This window comes from Diabrotica virgifera, chromosome 6 (genome assembly GCF_917563875.1).
Source record: "Diabrotica virgifera virgifera chromosome 6, PGI_DIABVI_V3a".
NCBI classification, from domain to species: Eukaryota; Metazoa; Arthropoda; class Insecta; order Coleoptera; family Chrysomelidae; genus Diabrotica; species Diabrotica virgifera.
In genome coordinates this window covers 122758141-122778725 of record NC_065448.1, presented here as the reverse complement: position 1 = coordinate 122778725, position 20585 = coordinate 122758141, and the positions used below count along the sequence as shown (strand labels likewise).

General features: G+C 33.9%; 2 protein-coding genes across 2 annotated transcripts; one reads left to right on the top strand and one right to left on the bottom strand.

Moving 5' to 3' along the window:
- Positions 1–5294: 5294 nt before the first annotated feature.
- LOC126886181 (uncharacterized) lies at positions 5295–9056 on the bottom strand. Its single transcript, XM_050653035.1, has one exon. It carries the CDS (start codon positions 9054–9056, stop codon positions 5295–5297), a length of 3762 nt encoding a protein of 1253 aa, XP_050508992.1.
- A 6737-nt stretch (positions 9057–15793) lies between these two features.
- On the top strand, positions 15794–18877 carry LOC126886180 (uncharacterized). The gene has a single exon (XM_050653034.1). The coding sequence runs from the start codon at positions 15794–15796 to the stop codon at positions 18875–18877; it is 3084 nt and encodes a 1027-aa protein (XP_050508991.1).
- Positions 18878–20585: the final 1708 nt, after the last annotated feature.

Here is a 20585-nt window from a genome sequence, read left to right as displayed (position 1 = left end):
AATAAAAAAAAAGTCTTTAGCTCAAAAATTAGGTGGCTTATAATGAAAAGAATGTCAGACCCTATATTTTTCAGCGAAAAAGTGATTGAAAGCAAACCCCTAATCACCACCCTGATTAAAATTAGTCATTGACCTTATTTCGTCTTCTTTACTTATGTATTATTAATAGGTTCTAGAAGTTTAACTGGTTTAGAATGATTAGTTTTTGAAAAAATAGAGTCAAAAGCAAATACCGAATTTTTGAAGATTGGTAAAAAATTCCATTTCTTCAGAATAGAAAGATTATCATCAGAGATACAAAAAAATATTTAAATATAAAATTGTAGCCTATTTAATTCTGAAGAACTTAGTTTGCAAAAATTTTCTCTACGGTAAAAATTGAGTGAGCTATTGACAATTAAAACTTTTAATAACATGCAAAAATCACCTTTACCAACCCTTTCAAAGTCACAACTTTTTGCGACTGAGGATTTTAAAAGGATTTAGTATCAATAGTCTTATAGATCTTATAAAAACCTACAAAATTATTTTTTAACAAACTTTCTAGGATAAAAATTAAAAAGGATAAGGTTAAAAAATCAATATATTTTTTTCAAAAAAAAAAAGAAATCTAATTGGAAGCATAATAATGTAAGTTAGCTTTGCTTTTAGTCATTGGCCTTATTAATTCTTCTTTATTTATGTATTATTAATAGGTTTTAAAAGTTTGACTGGCTTAGAATGATTAGTTTTTAAAAAACTAGAGTTAAAAGCGAATAACAACTTTTTGTAGTTTGGTAAAAAATGCCATTTTCTTCAAAATAGAAAGATTAGCATCAGATATACGAAAAAATGCTTTTATATGAAATTGTAGGTTATTTAATTCCCAAGAAAGAGGTTTGAAAAAATTTTTTCTACGGCAAAAATTGAGTGAAAGGTAAATGAGTATATATCGAAAAACATTGATTTTTTCTATATAAAACTAACACTTTCGATAGCGAATAAATCGAGAAGTATTAATTTTATCAAAAAAATGTATAGAACATTTTTTGCTTAGAATGAATGTCTTTATCAACTTTTGCAGTCAAAATATAATAAAAAAATTTCCACCCCTAAGATGGGGTGGCAACCGACCCCATGGTAAAAGCGCCTTTCGGCATCATATAGATTTTGATCCTTGAAATATCCACTACTTATTCTCAAATTTTCAAGCAAATCGATCCATTCTGTAAAAATTGCGAGGTGAAATGCTTCGGTTCCTGGACTATTGGGTTTAGCGAGATGAATATAGTACACCTTTTTTAAGTAAAATATTAAGAGAATAAAAGTTTTGATTCAAAATATATGTAGAGTGGAGGATAAAAAAAATTTAACGTATTCAAGGAACGCTTAAAGACGTATGTGGCGCCTTCTGGGTGGTACATCATTTTTGGTGGCGAATTTAGATATCTCATCCCAAAATAGCCCCGGTTACCAAATTTCGTGTTGCTATCCCATGCCTGTCAGGAAATATTCAAGAATAACTAATAGAAAAGATTAATTTTGACGCCCTGTATTTCGGTTATAATCAAATTTCACACTAAGATAAGTTAGCTTAAATCGACCTATTTTTTGCTCAGGAATCTGAGGTTAAGGGGATATCCTAGTGTAAAAGTTCGAAAAGTACTGTACAAATTACAATTTACCTAATTAAAGAAATACATTTAATTTGTAAAACAATTTTCATAAAAAAATATTGAAAATTAAACGATTTATGCGCTATCTACTGGCACCTTGAAAATAAAAACATAGCTCCACTGCTGCAGTGATTGAAACTAATAGAGGTCCTGAAAAATAAAATTTCAAAGTGATTATTGAAATATAAGTTATTTTCTACACCATCAACTAGCGTTTTTTTAGAAATTGTTTTAGCTAATTTAAAAAAAAATCAACACTTCGTCACCAATAATACAACAATTGCTACATATGCGGATAATACAATAATACAACGGAAGCATCCGAGGTATCGCAAAATCATCTGCTTAAACTAGAGAGCTGGCTTAAACTGTGGCAAGTCCAAGTAAACCGTTTAAAATTAACACATATAACATTTACTTAAAAAAAGGTGTCGCGCCACCTGTTTCTATAAATAACACTCCACTAACAGTCAATACAGTCGAAAAATACCTCGGAATTAATTTGGATAGTAAACTTAATTGGGGCACCCACATTTGGAAAAAACGTCTTCAACTCTTAATCTACAGGAAAATGTATTGGTACATAAGTCGAAAAACAAATCTCAGCCTGGAGAACAAACTTCTGATTTATGAATGAATTTAAAAACCGGTATGGCTATATGCAGCATAAATATGGGGAACAGCAAGTAACACCAACATTCAAAAACTTCAACGATTCCAATAAAAAGTATTGCGCTAGATCTACAATGCTCCTTGGTATGTTACGAACCACATATTACACCACGATCGACAGCTACCAACAACTGTTCGCGAAGCAATATCTGCTGTAAAATCTACATACAAGACCAGACTATCTTGCCATCCAAATCCGCTCGCCACGGACCTGCTCAACATTTCACATGAAAGAAGACTAAAAAGACCTGACCCTTTGGACCTCTAGTACATCTGGAGAAATAGAGTGCAGTATCATAGTGCGGTGAAATAATCAAGTGTTACTTTCATTGGTTTTTTAAACATTTTTCGTATTTTTATTAATGTTTGTAGACTTACAATAATTATATTTTTTGCATGTGCTGTCTACCATACTATATTTTATCTATTATGTTCTAAGTAACTGTTATGTTGTATTTTAAAATTATAATAATTTGATAGGTCTTAAAGGGTGCTCGCCACTGGCCGGCTTCCCTCTATGTTATTTTACAATAATTATGCATACTTCTTATTGTTTGTGATGGGACAGATTGCAATAAACATTAGATGTTATTAGTAATAGTACAGCAAGAGTTCGGCCTATTTCCCCGTGTTAAATCCCATAAGAAATCGCTAAGGTTCATTCTGGTCATTTTTGTCTCGTTTTGCGACTGCGCATGCGCGAAGGCTCGTCTGATCGTGACGAGTTATCTCCGTTGTTATTGGTCCGCTCGTGGCGTGTGAGGTTTGGAAGGGGACACGGCATTCTCGCATACGCTGTTATTTGTGTCTTCTTTTCGAATCTAAATTTATAACACCACGCCCCGTTTTTATGAATATTTCTAGGCAGCATATGTCTCTCATAAATTTAATAAGGTAATGTTTTGCCATACTTCATTATATTTGTATTTGTTAAAGCGTGATGAGGAAGGATTAGTTTGTGTGAAATAAAGACATCTGCATGTCTTAATAATAACCGCCAAGGTTTTTAATATCTAAAAATAACTTATCCATCTGACAGTCTAATCAGCATCCGGGCATGCCAGATGAGGGGAGCAACGACCAACTGTGGGAATGAACATTCGGTCTAAAAATTGCATTCAATCATTAACATATTTAAAGCATAGGCCTCTTCTTTCCATCTCTCGCAAAGTATAATATACAGGGTATAGTCAGAAAGTTAAACCATTTTTTCTTTCCGTCTGTCGAAAAGTATAATATACAGGATGTAGTTAGAAAGTCAAACCAATTTTTCTTTCCGTCTGTCACAGAGTATAATATACAGGGTTTAGTCAGAAAGTCAAACCAATTCTTTCCGTGTATCACAGAGTATAATATACAGGGTTTAGTCAGAAAGTCAAACCAATTTAATATATACCATTCTTACGGCCAAACCAACAAATATCCACCGTCTTCTACGATTGAATATTACTATACATGAATCTCCAGCCAATCACACACCTGTTCCTAGAGACATATACCATCCTTACGGCCAAACCAACAAACACCCACCGTCTTCTATGATTGAACACTACTATTCATAAATCTCCATCCAATCGTGATTGTGAGTTGCATACTTTATTTTATCTACGGCAAGTCGGGTAATATTATGTTTTGTAGGTAGGTAACTCAGGTAAAAAAAAATGGGAATATATGTTTTATTAGAAAAATCGTTCAACAATATAGCATAGCACAAACAATTGTTGGATATATAGATATGATGCATATGTGGTCATAGAAAAGACATTTAACATAGTGAAAATAAGCAGTAGTATTAAAATAAAAAAACATTGTACTGTATTTTACCTATGCCCATAAATTAATTTAGGTTACATAGACTGAAAAAAGGTTAGCAAGGACAGTCAAGCAGTAAGTAATGGTTAAATATAATATGTAAACGTTAATAAAATAATGTTAGCATCTAAGCGATGGAATGTGAGTAAAGCGATGAATAAAAATAATGTAAGCATGAAATAAATGAAAGGTAGTCATTTCGGTCGAACATAAATTTGTTGAAAAAACAAAAATATATTCTTAACAGCAGCCACCAACGTGAAGGTACGACTACATAGACCGCCATGTTAGTAGGGAAGATGGTTAGTAGGAATGAAATATTTTACATTATATGATAATATATTTAATAACGGCAATATACTTAACTTACTTACTAAGGTCACTCTATTACTTGGTTTAGTAGACATCTTTTTATTGATCTGTTGGACATCTTTTATCTATTCTTATTAATGTTAAAACACCGATACTTTGGTATCAATTCATTCGTTACTAAGTTCTATAGTATTCAAAAATGAATTATTAGGGGAAAATAACTCTAGGTTATCTAATCTTAAAACTAGGGATTTTCCGACTCCTGTTTTGTGACAGGCTATCGACGACTTAAAACTAAATCAGGGAAAGAAGACCATTAAGTTATCGATTGTCTTAACTTGGAGGCTACACGAGCAACGGTTCCAGAGTTAACTAGAACGGCTCATTAATTTGCCAGTGGTCCATATCAGATATCTTTTTAGTGGTCATAACTAAACATCTTTTTATATGGGTTAATCTTAATAATTATTCTTCATTTAGAGATAATATATACAAAACTACGATCTACTAGAATCATCATATGCAAATACGATGAGTGCGGGAAAGGTTGAGGAATGTAGTAAAAAGGGCCTGTTCCAGATATCATTATGTTAGCTGTAATAAATAAAGTTTTAAAAAATTACAATATTCAATCATCTAAATAATCTTAGTGACGTAAAAACGATTAGTGATAGGATGATAATAGGAATATAATAAAAAATTGTTTAATTCTGATGTACTTATCAATATCGCAGTTGTAATAAATAAAGTTTAAGACTATATTCAGTCAGCATCCATCTTAAAGTCAATTGAATCATCAATGATAAATGTTATAATAAGTTTATTAAAACCTTTGTGTTAAATCTAATCAACATCCATCTCAAGAGTATCAATTAAATAGTGCCCAAAGGGAAGCGTATCATAAGATCCCTGAATGTGATGTCTTTTATCATCATTGGAGCTGAGCGCAATCTTGCTTTGAGTTATAGAATAAACTTGGTGTTTATCAGAGCGTATAAGATTTTGCGTGGCAGTCTTTGTTGTGAAGGTATCTAAACATTCTAAGTAGTCCTCAAAAGTAATTTTAGTATTTACTACAGATTTCTTTACCCCCTTCGCCTTCTTTGTAACACCATAATTTCGTATAATATTATCAATTTCATCATCCTCATACTCTTGTTCTTTCAACTTCCCCCTCAGCTTTTCAATGTCATTATCTGTGGTAGCTGCTTTTGTCGTGTATAATTTCGATCGGAGTCCTATGTAATCGGTCATAATGCAGCCATTATTCTCATCTTTCATTATGCCCAATACCTTCTTATTAACCAGAGGGACGTTGTAAATGTTATCTTTAGGATAGTCTGAGGTATCAAAATATTTATAGCAATCATGTATCATTGCTTCATACGGGTCTTTTTCCCGTATCTCCACGATCACACTATCGGTATCGGTATAGCAGGTCGAAAAGTTTTCTCCGAACCTGCTAGCTAAGTAGCCATATTGGAAATCATATATGGTTGTTTTCGCCAAATCTAAAATACTCATTCCAACATAAATCGGTTTAACTAACCATATTTCCGCTCTATGCATCTCAACAGCAATCAAATTTTCATTAAAGGTAGTGGCGTTTTTAAACAGGGGGCTACTTATTCTAGCTTCAGCTCCATAACGACCCTCCCACTCTGTCAGCAATTTAATATCAACGCGCCTGCGCACACACTCTAAAGTCTTACCGAACACTGCATTGTTCATAAGCTTAAAGAGATTCTTTTCAAACTCATTTTTTGCTGCCTTCCGGAGATTTGTATTCAAGTCGATGTATGACTTTAACCAAGGAGACTGCTTAAATTTCAGGACTCGATTAATCTTTTTTAGTATTAATCCATGAGCTAGCGCTTGCTTCAAGGCCCTGTAATGAATTACATATCTTTCTTTATCATGAAGGGTAGCCATTAATTTGGTCAGCTCTCGCGGACGTTTAGGAGGTTTCATAGTTTTCGGGTTCAAGGATTGGGGACAAAATGGGATGTCTTTATGACGATCATGGAGATGTTGAGGGTACTCCAGGTCGACCTCGAGAATGCACCCTTCAGAAGAATCGTCCGGAATACTAAGAACGTCGATGTCAGTATCAGTCCACTCAAAACCTCCAAATGGAAGATATTGCGACATTGCCCACCCATATTGATTATTGACATCGAAATACATCAGATAAGAGTCGGGCTTAGATGGGTCGTAAGATACCATATACTTGTTATTAGCATGAACACGACGTTTCGAGCAAACTTGACTCAAACCGCCACGAATGCCACGCTCCACAAACAAATGCATATCTGGATCAGTTAAAAGTTCAAGTTCCTGTTTTGTATACTTAAGCATTGCATCCCACGTGAATCCAGGTAGAGTAAAGTAATGAGCGGGGTCAAGATTATATGTTTCGAGACAACTGGAGCGGAACCGCTCAAAAACATCGGCAAGAAGAAGAATATCTGTTTTCATGTAGAGATCGACGTAATCTCCGAGAGAAGAACAAGAGAATGAGGACCAGACTTGGAGGGCGCGATGATAATGGCGGCGAGGACAAGGTTTATCCTCAAGTTTATTATAAAAAGACTCGATAGGCGGCAGACATGTTTCAATAAAACGATCGAAAGAATCAATATAATCATAAGGCATGATTCCTTTCACAGTAAGAAGATTGAACTGCTCCTCGGGAAGGAAAACATATTGAGAGCGGAGATTAGGATATTCGGTCAAATAAGAAGAGAGCTTATCGAGAGAAGACGCCATAAATCGAAAACTATCGATGAAACGAAATTTAATTCGAGCATCATTAATGTGTTTAGTGAAAGATATATATTTTTCCTTAGTAATAGGAAGAAGATCTACGGGGCCTTTGATGTGAGTAGCAATATCAGTAACAATGAAGTGGGCATCATATCCGCTGAGGTTATGAAATATCACAGGGATAGTGTGAGCATCTTTGTAATTAATGTTACACCCTTCATGAGCTGCAAATCTATAATTATTTTCTGGGATCAGGTGATTATGATCGCGAATTTTCTTATCACCGGGGGAGAAGCGCTGCTCACAAATATGACAATGAGTGGCTGCTTGAAAATCACTCTCTTGCTGAAATGTCATATTAATATCAAATGAACACATAAACACCGTAGAAACATCCTCAGCAAGCTGATTTAGTTCATCTGCGAACCATTTCATGCAATCTTTTCCACGATATGATTTATAAAATGACAGAGAATCATCATATGAACATTTAAAGTAATACCCAACGGCAGCAGGTATATGTTTTTGATAGGTAGTCTTTTCCGCACTATGTTCCAGAACGCTTTCGAGATCTGCGTATACTGCGAAGGGGGCTTTTAGTTTATTCCTGAAATTCTTAAATTTTAACATTTTATGGCTTTCTTCAGGCATTTTAATGGCTGTTTCATTTATTATTTCACAATCGTTGATGTGAGCTTCTAGCTGTGTAGACGATGAAAATAGTTGTAAACACATATCACAGATAACATCTGATCGCCCTTTGCAGCATGTCTTATGAACATTCAACTTATCTTGTGATCGGAAGTAATGGAGGCAGCCATCACAGAAATATTTTGTCCCATTTTCTTTGCTAAGCTGCTTGGAAAGGAGGCGAGATAGATTTTTTATCCAAACGTAATGATATCTAATGGGACCTTGGTCGTCATATTTATCTTGTATCAAAAGCATATTCACATGTTTATCCTTCTTGTTTCTTGTTAGGAAGGTTGGGAGGGTCGTATAGTTCTTCTTCTCCTTTTTCAAAATGTATACGTTGATCGATATATTATTCTGCTTTTCAAAATTCGGAATCTGTTTAATGGACATCGGCCACTGAATACCTTTAAGTTTTAATATATTTGAGTAGTGGGGGTAAGATGACATTAAAGCAGAATTAGTTTGACATGGATATAATGCCGATATGACAGCCCATGCAAAGCACGCCTCATCATCGTTCTTAACATTAATGCATGCTTTCTTTCTTTTTATTAGATGGGGAAGTTCAATGTATGAGGAGCCAAGCTGTGGTGTAAATTTGTTTATATTAACCCCCAGGTTAACAACCGCTTTTAGTGCCCATCCACTATCTCTCTCTTGGAATTCTTCCAAGTCTCTGTTGATGGGTTCCACTACTTTTTTCTCGAACCATTCATCAAGATTGGTGTCTCTATAAATGGCTGAGTTTGAAGTAGTGAAGTACTTGGTTTCATTTATCATCTTATCGCCTTGAGCAATCTCGAACTCTCCTCCAAATGCTATGTTAACTTTCACTGCAGAGTTATTTTTTAAGGCATTCTGGATTCGTCGCTTGAACAGAGCTTTGCAATCAACCAGGAAACTACCAGGGTCCTTGTGTTTAAGGTTCGAGATGACTCCAGTCTGAATTCTTGAATTAAATGTAGATAAAGAGTCATCCCATTGTACCCTACGCTTTGCAGTCTCCGGTAGAGTTTTTAGTCCCGCCCCCTTCTTCTGTTCGGCGTTTAGTTGGTTTCTTAACGTTTTTACCAGTCGCATCTGGGCTTCGAGGTGGTGCTTTTCGCCAATCGTCTTTGCAAACCTCATTCTATTATGAATCATTTTAATCGCTTTTTTACACTCTACCAACCCTTTTCTTAACTTTTTTTCATTATAATTGTCACATATTAACCCCAAGATGGATGAAATATACAGAATAAGTTTAGCCAACATGTTAAATTAAAACTAAAAAATTTAATATTAAATTATCAATAAAATTTTCTAAAATTGCCTATTTAAAGCAAAAATTATGAAAAGGTCAAAATTATCAAAAAAATTCAAAAATTAAAAAAAATCAAAATTTTCAAAATTTACCACACACCGGAGCACACGTAAATGATTTACCAAAGCACTGAAGGAAGATCTGAAACAGAATGAGAAAATACAAGTTACGTCAAGTATTTATTAAACTTTGGTCGGACGGAAAACTGAATGGTGATACGTTATGCTCAAAAGGCCCCTGAAATGAGTAGATTTGTGCTTGTTTTCTCATAAGAATCAATGTAAAAGTGCTGTATTTAACATATTTATTGAAATCATCAAATACTTCATCCAGGTCAGTGCTGATAGTTATAATTTTATTGCATGTGTTCATGGACTTGATATCTGATAGATTGGTGTCAGGTTTTAGATAAATAGCAATTATTTCAAAATTTACCTTTATGATATTGTGCTGATATAGATAGTCACTCAAAATGTTCAAAACTTTGGGTTTAACATGTTTTAAAAATCAATTATAATCCAGTTTTTTATCACTACTAAAACGATAAGATGCGATTCTGATTTAAACGCATGCGTCAATTTTAAAACACATCCATATATCACTTACAATTTAAGCGGTCTTAATCTTTTTTCGGGAATATAATAATCACAATTAGACTTATTATCACTATTTACATCTCCGTATTTACATGTTTTCCTACGTCGCGACAGCTTATCCGAGCGCGAAAACGATTTATTACACTTACTACACGTATTATAATTCACGATAAACTAATGAGGAGCTCCACTATTTTGCCTTAAATAGGATAAAGATACGAGAATATCAACCCCACCATATCATTTTTAACGATGTTGATCGTTAGCTATTTTTAGACCGAACACCGGCTAGTCTAGTCTGCATTTTGTTTGATATATATTTTCTTCGTGCGAAATGAGGAACATCTGGCAATTGTGATAAATTAAGAAAGATGATATTGTGGGAACTCATTTCTTGGTTTTTCTCATGCAAATTGGCAGCTGGCGTAAAGCGGACATTAAGACATAATTAAAAAAATTTAACTGAACCTCCACACACACTGTGAGAAACACAGTTGGTATTTTTTGCGAAGAATATAACTATGCAGAAACACAAACCGTCGTGTGAAATGAGGACATCTGCTTGTCATCTGCCGATCTAAGCACCGAGGTTTTAATATCTAAAAATAACTTAAGCATCTGGCAGTCTACTCAACATCCGGGCATGCCAGATGAGGGAGCAACGGCCCACAGTGGTAGTGATGATTCGGTATAAAAATAGCATTAAATCATTAACATATTTAAAGCAAAGGCCTCTTCTTCTCGTCTGGCGAAAAGTGTAATATACAGTGGGTAGTCAGAAAGTCAAACCAATTCTTCTTTCCGTCTATCGCAAAGTATAATATACAGGGTGTAGTCTGAAAGTCAAACCAATTTTTCTTCTTTACATGTGTCGCAAAGTATAATATACAGGGTATAGTCAAAAAATCAAACCAATTCTTCTTTCCGTCTGTCGAAAAGTGTAATATACAGGGTGTACTCATAAAGTCAAACCAATTCTTCTTTCCGTCAGTAACAAAGTATAATATACATGGTGTAGGTAGAAAGTCAAACCAAGAACCAGGAATTAAATTAAAAATATAAGAGCACACGAGTTATGAAACAACCATCTTACAAGCAAAAACGACACAGCATATAATGAAATCAGTAAAATAGCGAAAAGGCAAGACGTCATAATCAGGGTAAAACCTCCATATATATTTGTGATTGGAAGAAACAACACAAGATATAAAATTAAAGTGTTGGAAAACTCATACAAAAGTAATATGTATACGTGTGTTCAATATTTCTATAAACCTTGTTATTTAATCTAATCATGAATTAAAATTTCTAGTGTAAATCTTAAGATCCAGTTTGAGATAGGATTTCAATGTTCCTTTTTATTTTTTAAAAAATTTTAAGATACCGCTTATTTGGTTATATGTATACCTACAGTTGCAGCATCAATAATATTACTTATTTTGTAATTACCCACCATCCAGATAATTATTGATAAATAAAATATGTATGATTAGCAGCAGAGTCCCAGGTATTTGTCACATTTTCCGGGCATTTTTTGTATTTTTCAGATATTTTTCTGAACTCTCTTATTATCCATTTATTTTATGAATTTTGCAAGTATTTTTAACATTTTTCGTAATTTTTCGGGTATTTTTCATATTTTCCAGATATTTTTCTGAACTCTCTTTTAATCCATTTATTTTTTGAATTTTGCAAGTATTTTTAACATTTTTCGTAATTTTTCGGGTATTTTTCATATTTTCCAGATATTTTTCTGAACTCTCTTATTATCCATCTATTTTTTGAATTTTGCAAGTATTTTTAACATGTTTCGTAATTTTTCGGGTATTTTTCATATTTTCCGAGGTATTTTTTAACATTTTGTCATCCACTTTCAAGAAAAAAAAAACGACAACAACGAAAACCTTCTATGTTAACCATTTTCAGTTGTACTGTTACAAATACACCACATTATTCTTAAAGATTTTGCAAGGTCGGCTGAATGTCTCCGGACCTGCGTATAATTTGTCTCCTTTTCATTACTGAGAAACTGCAACGAATTTGTCTATTTGGTGAAAAATATCTAATTGACACAATTTTATAGGAAAACTTTACCGTTGTACCGTTTTATTCACTGTTTTCATTTGTTGAGTAACATATTTAAATTATTTTGATTTTAAGTAGTTTCATAGTCTTCTCTAATTATCATTTTTTATAGCTTATTTATCCTCCGCAAGACTTCCGCATTTGTTATATGGCTCATGTAGTATATCGTCGTCATCAGTCCCAAACTTCGTATGTAAACTTTTTGACGAAATCTACTTTTGTGGTATGGCCATTCATCTAGTCGACTTTTATTGTAAGACCTCGTAATAAAATTATCGGTAGATATGAGGTTTGGATTGTCATTAAATTTCTTTCGATCTGTACAATGTCAGGTTACTCGTTTTTATACAAACTTTCTACTATATAACTAATAATTCTAGTAACTATATAACTAGTAATTTGAAAATATTAAACATACATACTTAAATAAAATGAGTAGTGTAATTATGTACTAGCAAAATGAGCAGAAATGAGCAGGGTCAACGACCTGGCCATGTGACAGTCTCGACATCCGGTCTAAAAATAGGGTGAGGGAATATATGATATTGTACTAGCAAAATGAGTTGGAACATCTGGCAGTGAACACCTGCATCCGGTTTGCTAGGACATAATTACACTACTCATTTTATTTAAGTATGTATGTTTAATATTTTCAAATTACTAGTTATATAGTTACTAGAATTATTAGTTATATAGTAGAAAGTTTGTATAAAAACGAGTAACCTGACATTGTACAGATCGAAAGAAATTTAATGACAATCCAAACCTCATATCTACCGATAATTTTATTACGAGGTCTTACAATAAAAGTCGACTAGATGAATGGCCATACCACAAAAGTAGATTTCGTCAAAAAGTTTACATACGAAGTTTGGGACTGATGACGACGATATACTACATGAGCCATATAACAAATGCGGAAGTCTTGCGGAGGATAAATAAGCTATAAAAAATGATAATTAGAGAAGACTATGAAACTACTTAAAATCAAAATAATTTAAATATGTTACTCAACAAATGAAAACAGTGAATAAAACGGTACAACGGTAAAGTTTTCCTATAAAATTGTGTCAATTAGATATTTTTCACCAAATAGACAAATTCGTTGCAGTTTCTCAGTAATGAAAAGGAGACAAATTATACGCAGGTCCGGAGACATTCAGCCGACCTTGCAAAATCTTTAAGAATAATGTGGTGTATTTGTAACAGTACAACTGAAAATGGTTAACATAGAAGGTTTTCGTTGTTGTCGTTTTTTTTTTCTTGAAAGTGGATGACAAAATGTTAAAAAATACCTCGGAAAATATGAAAAATACCCGAAAAATTACGAAACATGTTAAAAATACTTGCAAAATTCAAAAAATAGATGGATAATAAGAGAGTTCAGAAAAATATCTGGAAAATATGAAAAATACCCGAAAAATTACGAAAAATGTTAAAAATACTTGCAAAATTCAAAAAATAAATGGATTAAAAGAGAGTTCAGAAAAATATCTGGAAAATATGAAAAATACCCGAAAAATTACGAAAAATGTTAAAAATACTTGCAAAATTCATAAAATAAATGGATAATAAGAGAGTTCAGAAAAATATCTGAAAAATACAAAAAATGCCCGGAAAATGTGACAAATACCTGGGACTCTGCTGCTAATCATACATATTTTATTTATCAATAATTATCTGGATGGTGGGTAATTACAAAATAAGTAATATTATTGATGCTGCAACTGTAGGTATACATATAACCAAATAAGCGGTATCTTAAAATTTTTTAAAAAATAAAAAGGAACATTGAAATCCTATCTCAAACTGGATCTTAAGATTTACACTAGAAATTTTAATTCATGATTAGATTAAATAACAAGGTTTATAGAAATATTGAACACACGTATACATATTACTTTTGTATGAGTTTTCCAACACTTTAATTTTATATCTTGTGTTGTTTCTTCCAATCACAAATATATATGGAGGTTTTACCCTGATTATGACGTCTTGCCTTTTCGCTATTTTACTGATTTCATTATATGCTGTGTCGTTTTTGCTTGTAAGATGGTTGTTTCATAACTCGTGTGCTCTTATATTTTTAATTTAATTCCTGGTTCTTGGTTTGACTTTCTACCTACACCATGTATATTATACTTTGTTACTGACGGAAAGAAGAATTGGTTTGACTTTATGAGTACACCCTGTATATTACACTTTTCGACAGACGGAAAGAAGAATTGGTTTGATTTTTTGACTATACCCTGTATATTATACTTTGCGACACATGTAAAGAAGAAAAATTGGTTTGACTTTCAGACTACACCCTGTATATTATACTTTGCGATAGACGGAAAGAAGAATTGGTTTGACTTTCTGACTACCCACTGTATATTACACTTTTCGCCAGACGAGAAGAAGAGGCCTTTGCTTTAAATATGTTAATGATTTAATGCTATTTTTATACCGAATCATCACTACCACTGTGGGCCGTTGCTCCCTCATCTGGCATGCCCGGATGTTGAGTAGACTGCCAGATGCTTAAGTTATTTTTAGATATTAAAACCTCGGTGCTTAGATCGGCAGATGACAAGCAGATGTCCTCATTTCACACGACGGTTTGTGTTTCTGCATAGTTATATTCTTCGCAAAAAATACCAACTGTGTTTCTCACAGTGTGTGTGGAGGTTCAGTTAAATTTTTTTAATTATGTCTTAATGTCCGCTTTACGCCAGCTGCCAATTTGCATGAGAAAAACCAAGAAATGAGTTCCCACAATATCATCTTTCTTAATTTATCACAATTGCCAGATGTTCCTCATTTCGCACGAAGAAAATATATATCAAACAAAATGCAGACTAGACTAGCCGGTGTTCGGTCTAAAAATAGCTAACGATCAACATCGTTAAAAATGATATGGTGGGGTTGATATTCTCGTATCTTTATCCTATTTAAGGCAAAATAGTGGAGCTCCTCATTAGTTTATCGTGAATTATAATACGTGTAGTAAGTGTAATAAATCGTTTTCGCGCTCGGATAAGCTGTCGCGACGTAGGAAAACATGTAAATACGGAGATGTAAATAGTGATAATAAGTCTAATTGTGATTATTATATTCCCGAAAAAAGATTAAGACCGCTTAAATTGTAAGTGATATATGGATGTGTTTTAAAATTGACGCATGCGTTTAAATCAGAATCGCATCTTATCGTTTTAGTAGTGATAAAAAACTGGATTATAATTGATTTTTAAAACATGTTAAACCCAAAGTTTTGAACATTTTGAGTGACTATCTATATCAGCACAATATCATAAAGGTAAATTTTGAAATAATTGCTATTTATCTAAAACCTGACACCAATCTATCAGATATCAAGTCCATGAACACATGCAATAAAATTATAACTATCAGCACTGACCTGGATGAAGTATTTGATGATTTCAATAAATATGTTAAATACAGCACTTTTACATTGATTCTTATGAGAAAACAAGCACAAATCTACTCATTTCAGGGGCCTTTTGAGCATAACGTATCACCATTCAGTTTTCCGTCCGACCAAAGTTTAATAAATACTTGACGTAACTTGTATTTTCTCATTCTGTTTCAGATCTTCCTTCAGTGCTTTGGTAAATCATTTACGTGTGCTCCGGTGTGTGGTAAATTTTGAAAATTTTGATTTTTTTTAATTTTTGAATTTTTTTGATAATTTTGACCTTTTCATAATTTTTGCTTTAAATAGGCAATTTTAGAAAATTTTATTGATAATTTAATATTAAATTTTTTAGTTTTAATTTAACATGTTGGCTAAACTTATTCTGTATATTTCATCCATCTTGGGGTTAATATGTGACAATTATAATGAAAAAAAGTTAAGAAAAGGGTTGGTAGAGTGTAAAAAAGCGATTAAAATGATTCATAATAGAATGAGGTTTGCAAAGACGATTGGCGAAAAGCACCACCTCGAAGCCCAGATGCGACTGGTAAAAACGTTAAGAAACCAACTAAACGCCGAACAGAAGAAGGGGGCGGGACTAAAAACTCTACCGGAGACTGCAAAGCGTAGGGTACAATGGGATGACTCTTTATCTACATTTAATTCAAGAATTCAGACTGGAGTCATCTCGAACCTTAAACACAAGGACCCTGGTAGTTTCCTGGTTGATTGCAAAGCTCTGTTCAAGCGACGAATCCAGAATGCCTTAAAAAATAACTCTGCAGTGAAAGTTAACATAGCATTTGGAGGAGAGTTCGAGATTGCTCAAGGCGATAAGATGATAAATGAAACCAAGTACTTCACTACTTCAAACTCAGCCATTTATAGAGACACCAATCTTGATGAATGGTTCGAGAAAAAAGTAGTGGAACCCATCAACAGAGACTTGGAAGAATTCCAAGAGAGAGATAGTGGATGGGCACTAAAAGCGGTTGTTAACCTGGGGGTTAATATAAACAAATTTACACCACAGCTTGGCTCCTCATACATTGAACTTCCCCATCTAATAAAAAGAAAGAAAGCATGCATTAATGTTAAGAACGATGATGAGGCGTGCTTTGCATGGGCTGTCATATCGGCATTATATCCATGTCAAACTAATTCTGCTTTAATGTCATCTTACCCCCACTACTCAAATATATTAAAACTTAAAGGTATTCAGTGGCCGATGTCCATTAAACAGATTCCGAATTTTGAAAAGCAGAATAATATATCGATCAACGTATACATTTTGAAAAAGGAGAAGAAGAACTATACGACCCTCCCAACCTTCCTAACAAGAAACAAGAAGGATAAACATGTGAATATGCTTTTGATACAAGATAAATATGACGACCAAGGTCCCATTAGATATCATTACGTTTGGATAAAAAATCTATCTCGCCTCCTTTCCAAGCAGCTTAGCAAAGAAAATGGGACAAAATATTTCTGTGATGGCTGCCTCCATTACTTCCGATCACAAGATAAGTTGAATGTTCATAAGACATGCTGCAAAGGGCGATCAGATGTTATCTGTGATATGTGTTTACAACTATTTTCATCGTCTACACAGCTAGAAGCTCACATCAACGATTGTGAAATAATAAATGAAACAGCCATTAAAATGCCTGAAGAAAGCCATAAAATGTTAAAATTTAAGAATTTCAGGAATAAACTAAAAGCCCCCTTCGCAGTATACGCAGATCTCGAAAGCGTTCTGGAACATAGTGCGGAAAAGACTACCTATCAAAAACATATACCTGCTGCCGTTGGGTATTACTTTAAATGTTCATATGATGATTCTCTGTCATTTTATAAATCATATCGTGGAAAAGATTGCATGAAATGGTTCGCAGATGAACTAAATCAGCTTGCTGAGGATGTTTCTACGGTGTTTATGTGTTCATTTGATATTAATATGACATTTCAGCAAGAGAGTGATTTTCAAGCAGCCACTCATTGTCATATTTGTGAGCAGCGCTTCTCCCCCGGTGATAAGAAAATTCGCGATCATAATCACCTGATCCCAGAAAATAATTATAGATTTGCAGCTCATGAAGGGTGTAACATTAATTACAAAGATGCTCACACTATCCCTGTGATATTTCATAACCTCAGCGGATATGATGCCCACTTCATTGTTACTGATATTGCTACTCACATCAAAGGCCCCGTAGATCTTCTTCCTATTACTAAGGAAAAATATATATCTTTCACTAAACACATTAATGATGCTCGAATTAAATTTCGTTTCATCGATAGTTTTCGATTTATGGCGTCTTCTCTCGATAAGCTCTCTTCTTATTTGACCGAATATCCTAATCTCCGCTCTCAATATGTTTTCCTTCCCGAGGAGCAGTTCAATCTTCTTACTGTGAAAGGAATCATGCCTTATGATTATATTGATTCTTTCGATCGTTTTATTGAAACATGTCTGCCGCCTATCGAGTCTTTTTATAATAAACTTGAGGATAAACCTTGTCCTCGCCGCCATTATCATCGCGCCCTCCAAGTCTGGTCCTCATTCTCTTGTTCTTCTCTCGGAGATTACGTCGATCTCTACATGAAAACAGATATTCTTCTTCTTGCCGATGTTTTTGAGCGGTTCCGCTCCAGTTGTCTCGAAACATATAATCTTGACCCCGCTCATTACTTTACTCTACCTGGATTCACGTGGGATGCAATGCTTAAGTATACAAAACAGGAACTTGAACTTTTAACTGATCCAGATATGCATTTGTTTGTGGAGCGTGGCATTCGTGGCGGTTTGAGTCAAGTTTGCTCGAAACGTCGTGTTCATGCTAATAACAAGTATATGGTATCTTACGACCCATCTAAGCCCGACTCTTATCTGATGTATTTCGATGTCAATAATCAATATGGGTGGGCAATGTCGCAATATCTTCCATTTGGAGGTTTTGAGTGGACTGATACTGACATCGACGTTCTTAGTATTCCGGACGATTCTTCTGAAGGGTGCATTCTCGAGGTCGACCTGGAGTACCCTCAACATCTCCATGATCGTCATAAAGACATCCCATTTTGTCCCCAATCCTTGAACCCGAAAACTATGAAACCTCCTAAACGTCCGCGAGAGCTGACCAAATTAATGGCTACCCTTCATGATAAAGAAAGATATGTAATTCATTACAGGGCCTTGAAGCAAGCGCTAGCTCATGGATTAATACTAAAAAAGATTAATCGAGTCCTGAAATTTAAGCAGTCTCCTTGGTTAAAGTCATACATCGACTTGAATACAAATCTCCGGAAGGCAGCAAAAAATGAGTTTGAAAAGAATCTCTTTAAGCTTATGAACAATGCAGTGTTCGGTAAGACTTTAGAGTGTGTGCGCAGGCGCGTTGATATTAAATTGCTGACAGAGTGGGAGGGTCGTTATGGAGCTGAAGCTAGAATAAGTAGCCCCCTGTTTAAAAACGCCACTATCTTTAATGAAAATTTGATTGCTGTTGAGATGCATAGAGCGGAAATATGGTTAGTTAAACCGATTTTGTTGGAATGAGTATTTTAGATTTGGCGAAAACAACCATATATGATTTCCAATATGGCTACTTAGCTAGCAGGTTCGGAGAAAACTTTTCGACCTGCTATACCGATACCGATAGTGTGATCGTGGAGATACGGGAAAAAGACCCGTATGAAGCAATGATACATGATTGCTATAAATATTTTGATACCTCAGACTATCCTAAAGATAACATTTACAACGTCCCTCTGGTTAATAAGAAGGTATTGGGCATAATGAAAGATGAGAATAATGGCTGCATTATGACCGATTACATAGGACTCCGATCGAAATTATACACGACAAAAGCAGCTACCACAGATAATGACATTGAAAAGCTGAGGGGGAAGTTGAAAGAACAAGAGTATGAGGATGATGAAATTGATAATATTATACGAAATTATGGTGTTACAAAGAAGGCGAAGGGGGTAAAGAAATCTGTAGTAAATACTAAAATTACTTTTGAGGACTACTTAGAATGTTTAGATACCTTCACAACAAAGACTGCCACGCAAAATCTTATACGCTCTGATAAACACCAAGTTTATTCTATAACTCAAAGCAAGATTGCGCTCAGCTCCAATGATGATAAAAGACATCACATTCAGGGATCTTATGATACGCTTCCCTTTGGGCACTATTTAATTGATACTCTTGAGATGGATGTTGATTAGATTTAACACAAAGGTTTTAATAAACTTATTATAACATTTATCATTGATGATTCAATTGACTTTAAGATGGATGCTGACTGAATATAGTCTTAAACTTTATTTATTACAACTGCGATATTGATAAGTACATCAGAATTAAACAATTTTTTATTATATTCCTATTATCATCCTATCACTAATCGTTTTTACGTCACTAAGATTATTTAGATGATTGAATATTGTAATTTTTTAAAACTTTATTTATTACAGCTAACATAATGATATCTGGAACAGGCCCTTTTTACTACATTCCTCAACCTTTCCCGCACTCATCGTATTTGCATATGATGATTCTAGTAGATCGTAGTTTTGTATATATTATCTCTAAATGAAGAATAATTATTAAGATTAACCCATATAAAAAGATGTTTAGTTATGACCACTAAAAAGATATCTGATATGGACCACTGGCAAATTAATGAGCCGTTCTAGTTAACTCTGGAACCGTTGCTCGTGTAGCCTCCAAGTTAAGACAATCGATAACTTAATGGTCTTCTTTCCCTGATTTAGTTTTAAGTCGTCGATAGCCTGTCACAAAACAGGAGTCGGAAAATCCCTAGTTTTAAGATTAGATAACCTAGAGTTATTTTCCCCTAATAATTCATTTTTGAATACTATAGAACTTAGTAACGAATGAATTGATACCAAAGTATCGGTGTTTTAACATTAATAAGAATAGATAAAAGATGTCCAACAGATCAATAAAAAGATGTCTACTAAACCAAGTAATAGAGTGACCTTAGTAAGTAAGTTAAGTATATTGCCGTTATTAAATATATTATCATATAATGTAAAATATTTCATTCCTACTAACCATCTTCCCTACTAACATGGCGGTCTATGTAGTCGTACCTTCACGTTGGTGGCTGCTGTTAAGAATATATTTTTGTTTTTTCAACAAATTTATGTTCGACCGAAATGACTACCTTACATTATTTACATTATTTGCAATTATTACATTATTTTTATTCATCGCTTTACTCACATTCCAT

Coding starts and splice junctions, on each gene's coding strand:
- LOC126886181 (XM_050653035.1), bottom strand. CDS start 9,056: ATGATTCATAATAGAATGAGGTTTGCAAAGACGATTGGCGAAAAGCAC.
- LOC126886180 (XM_050653034.1), top strand. CDS start 15,794: ATGATTCATAATAGAATGAGGTTTGCAAAGACGATTGGCGAAAAGCAC.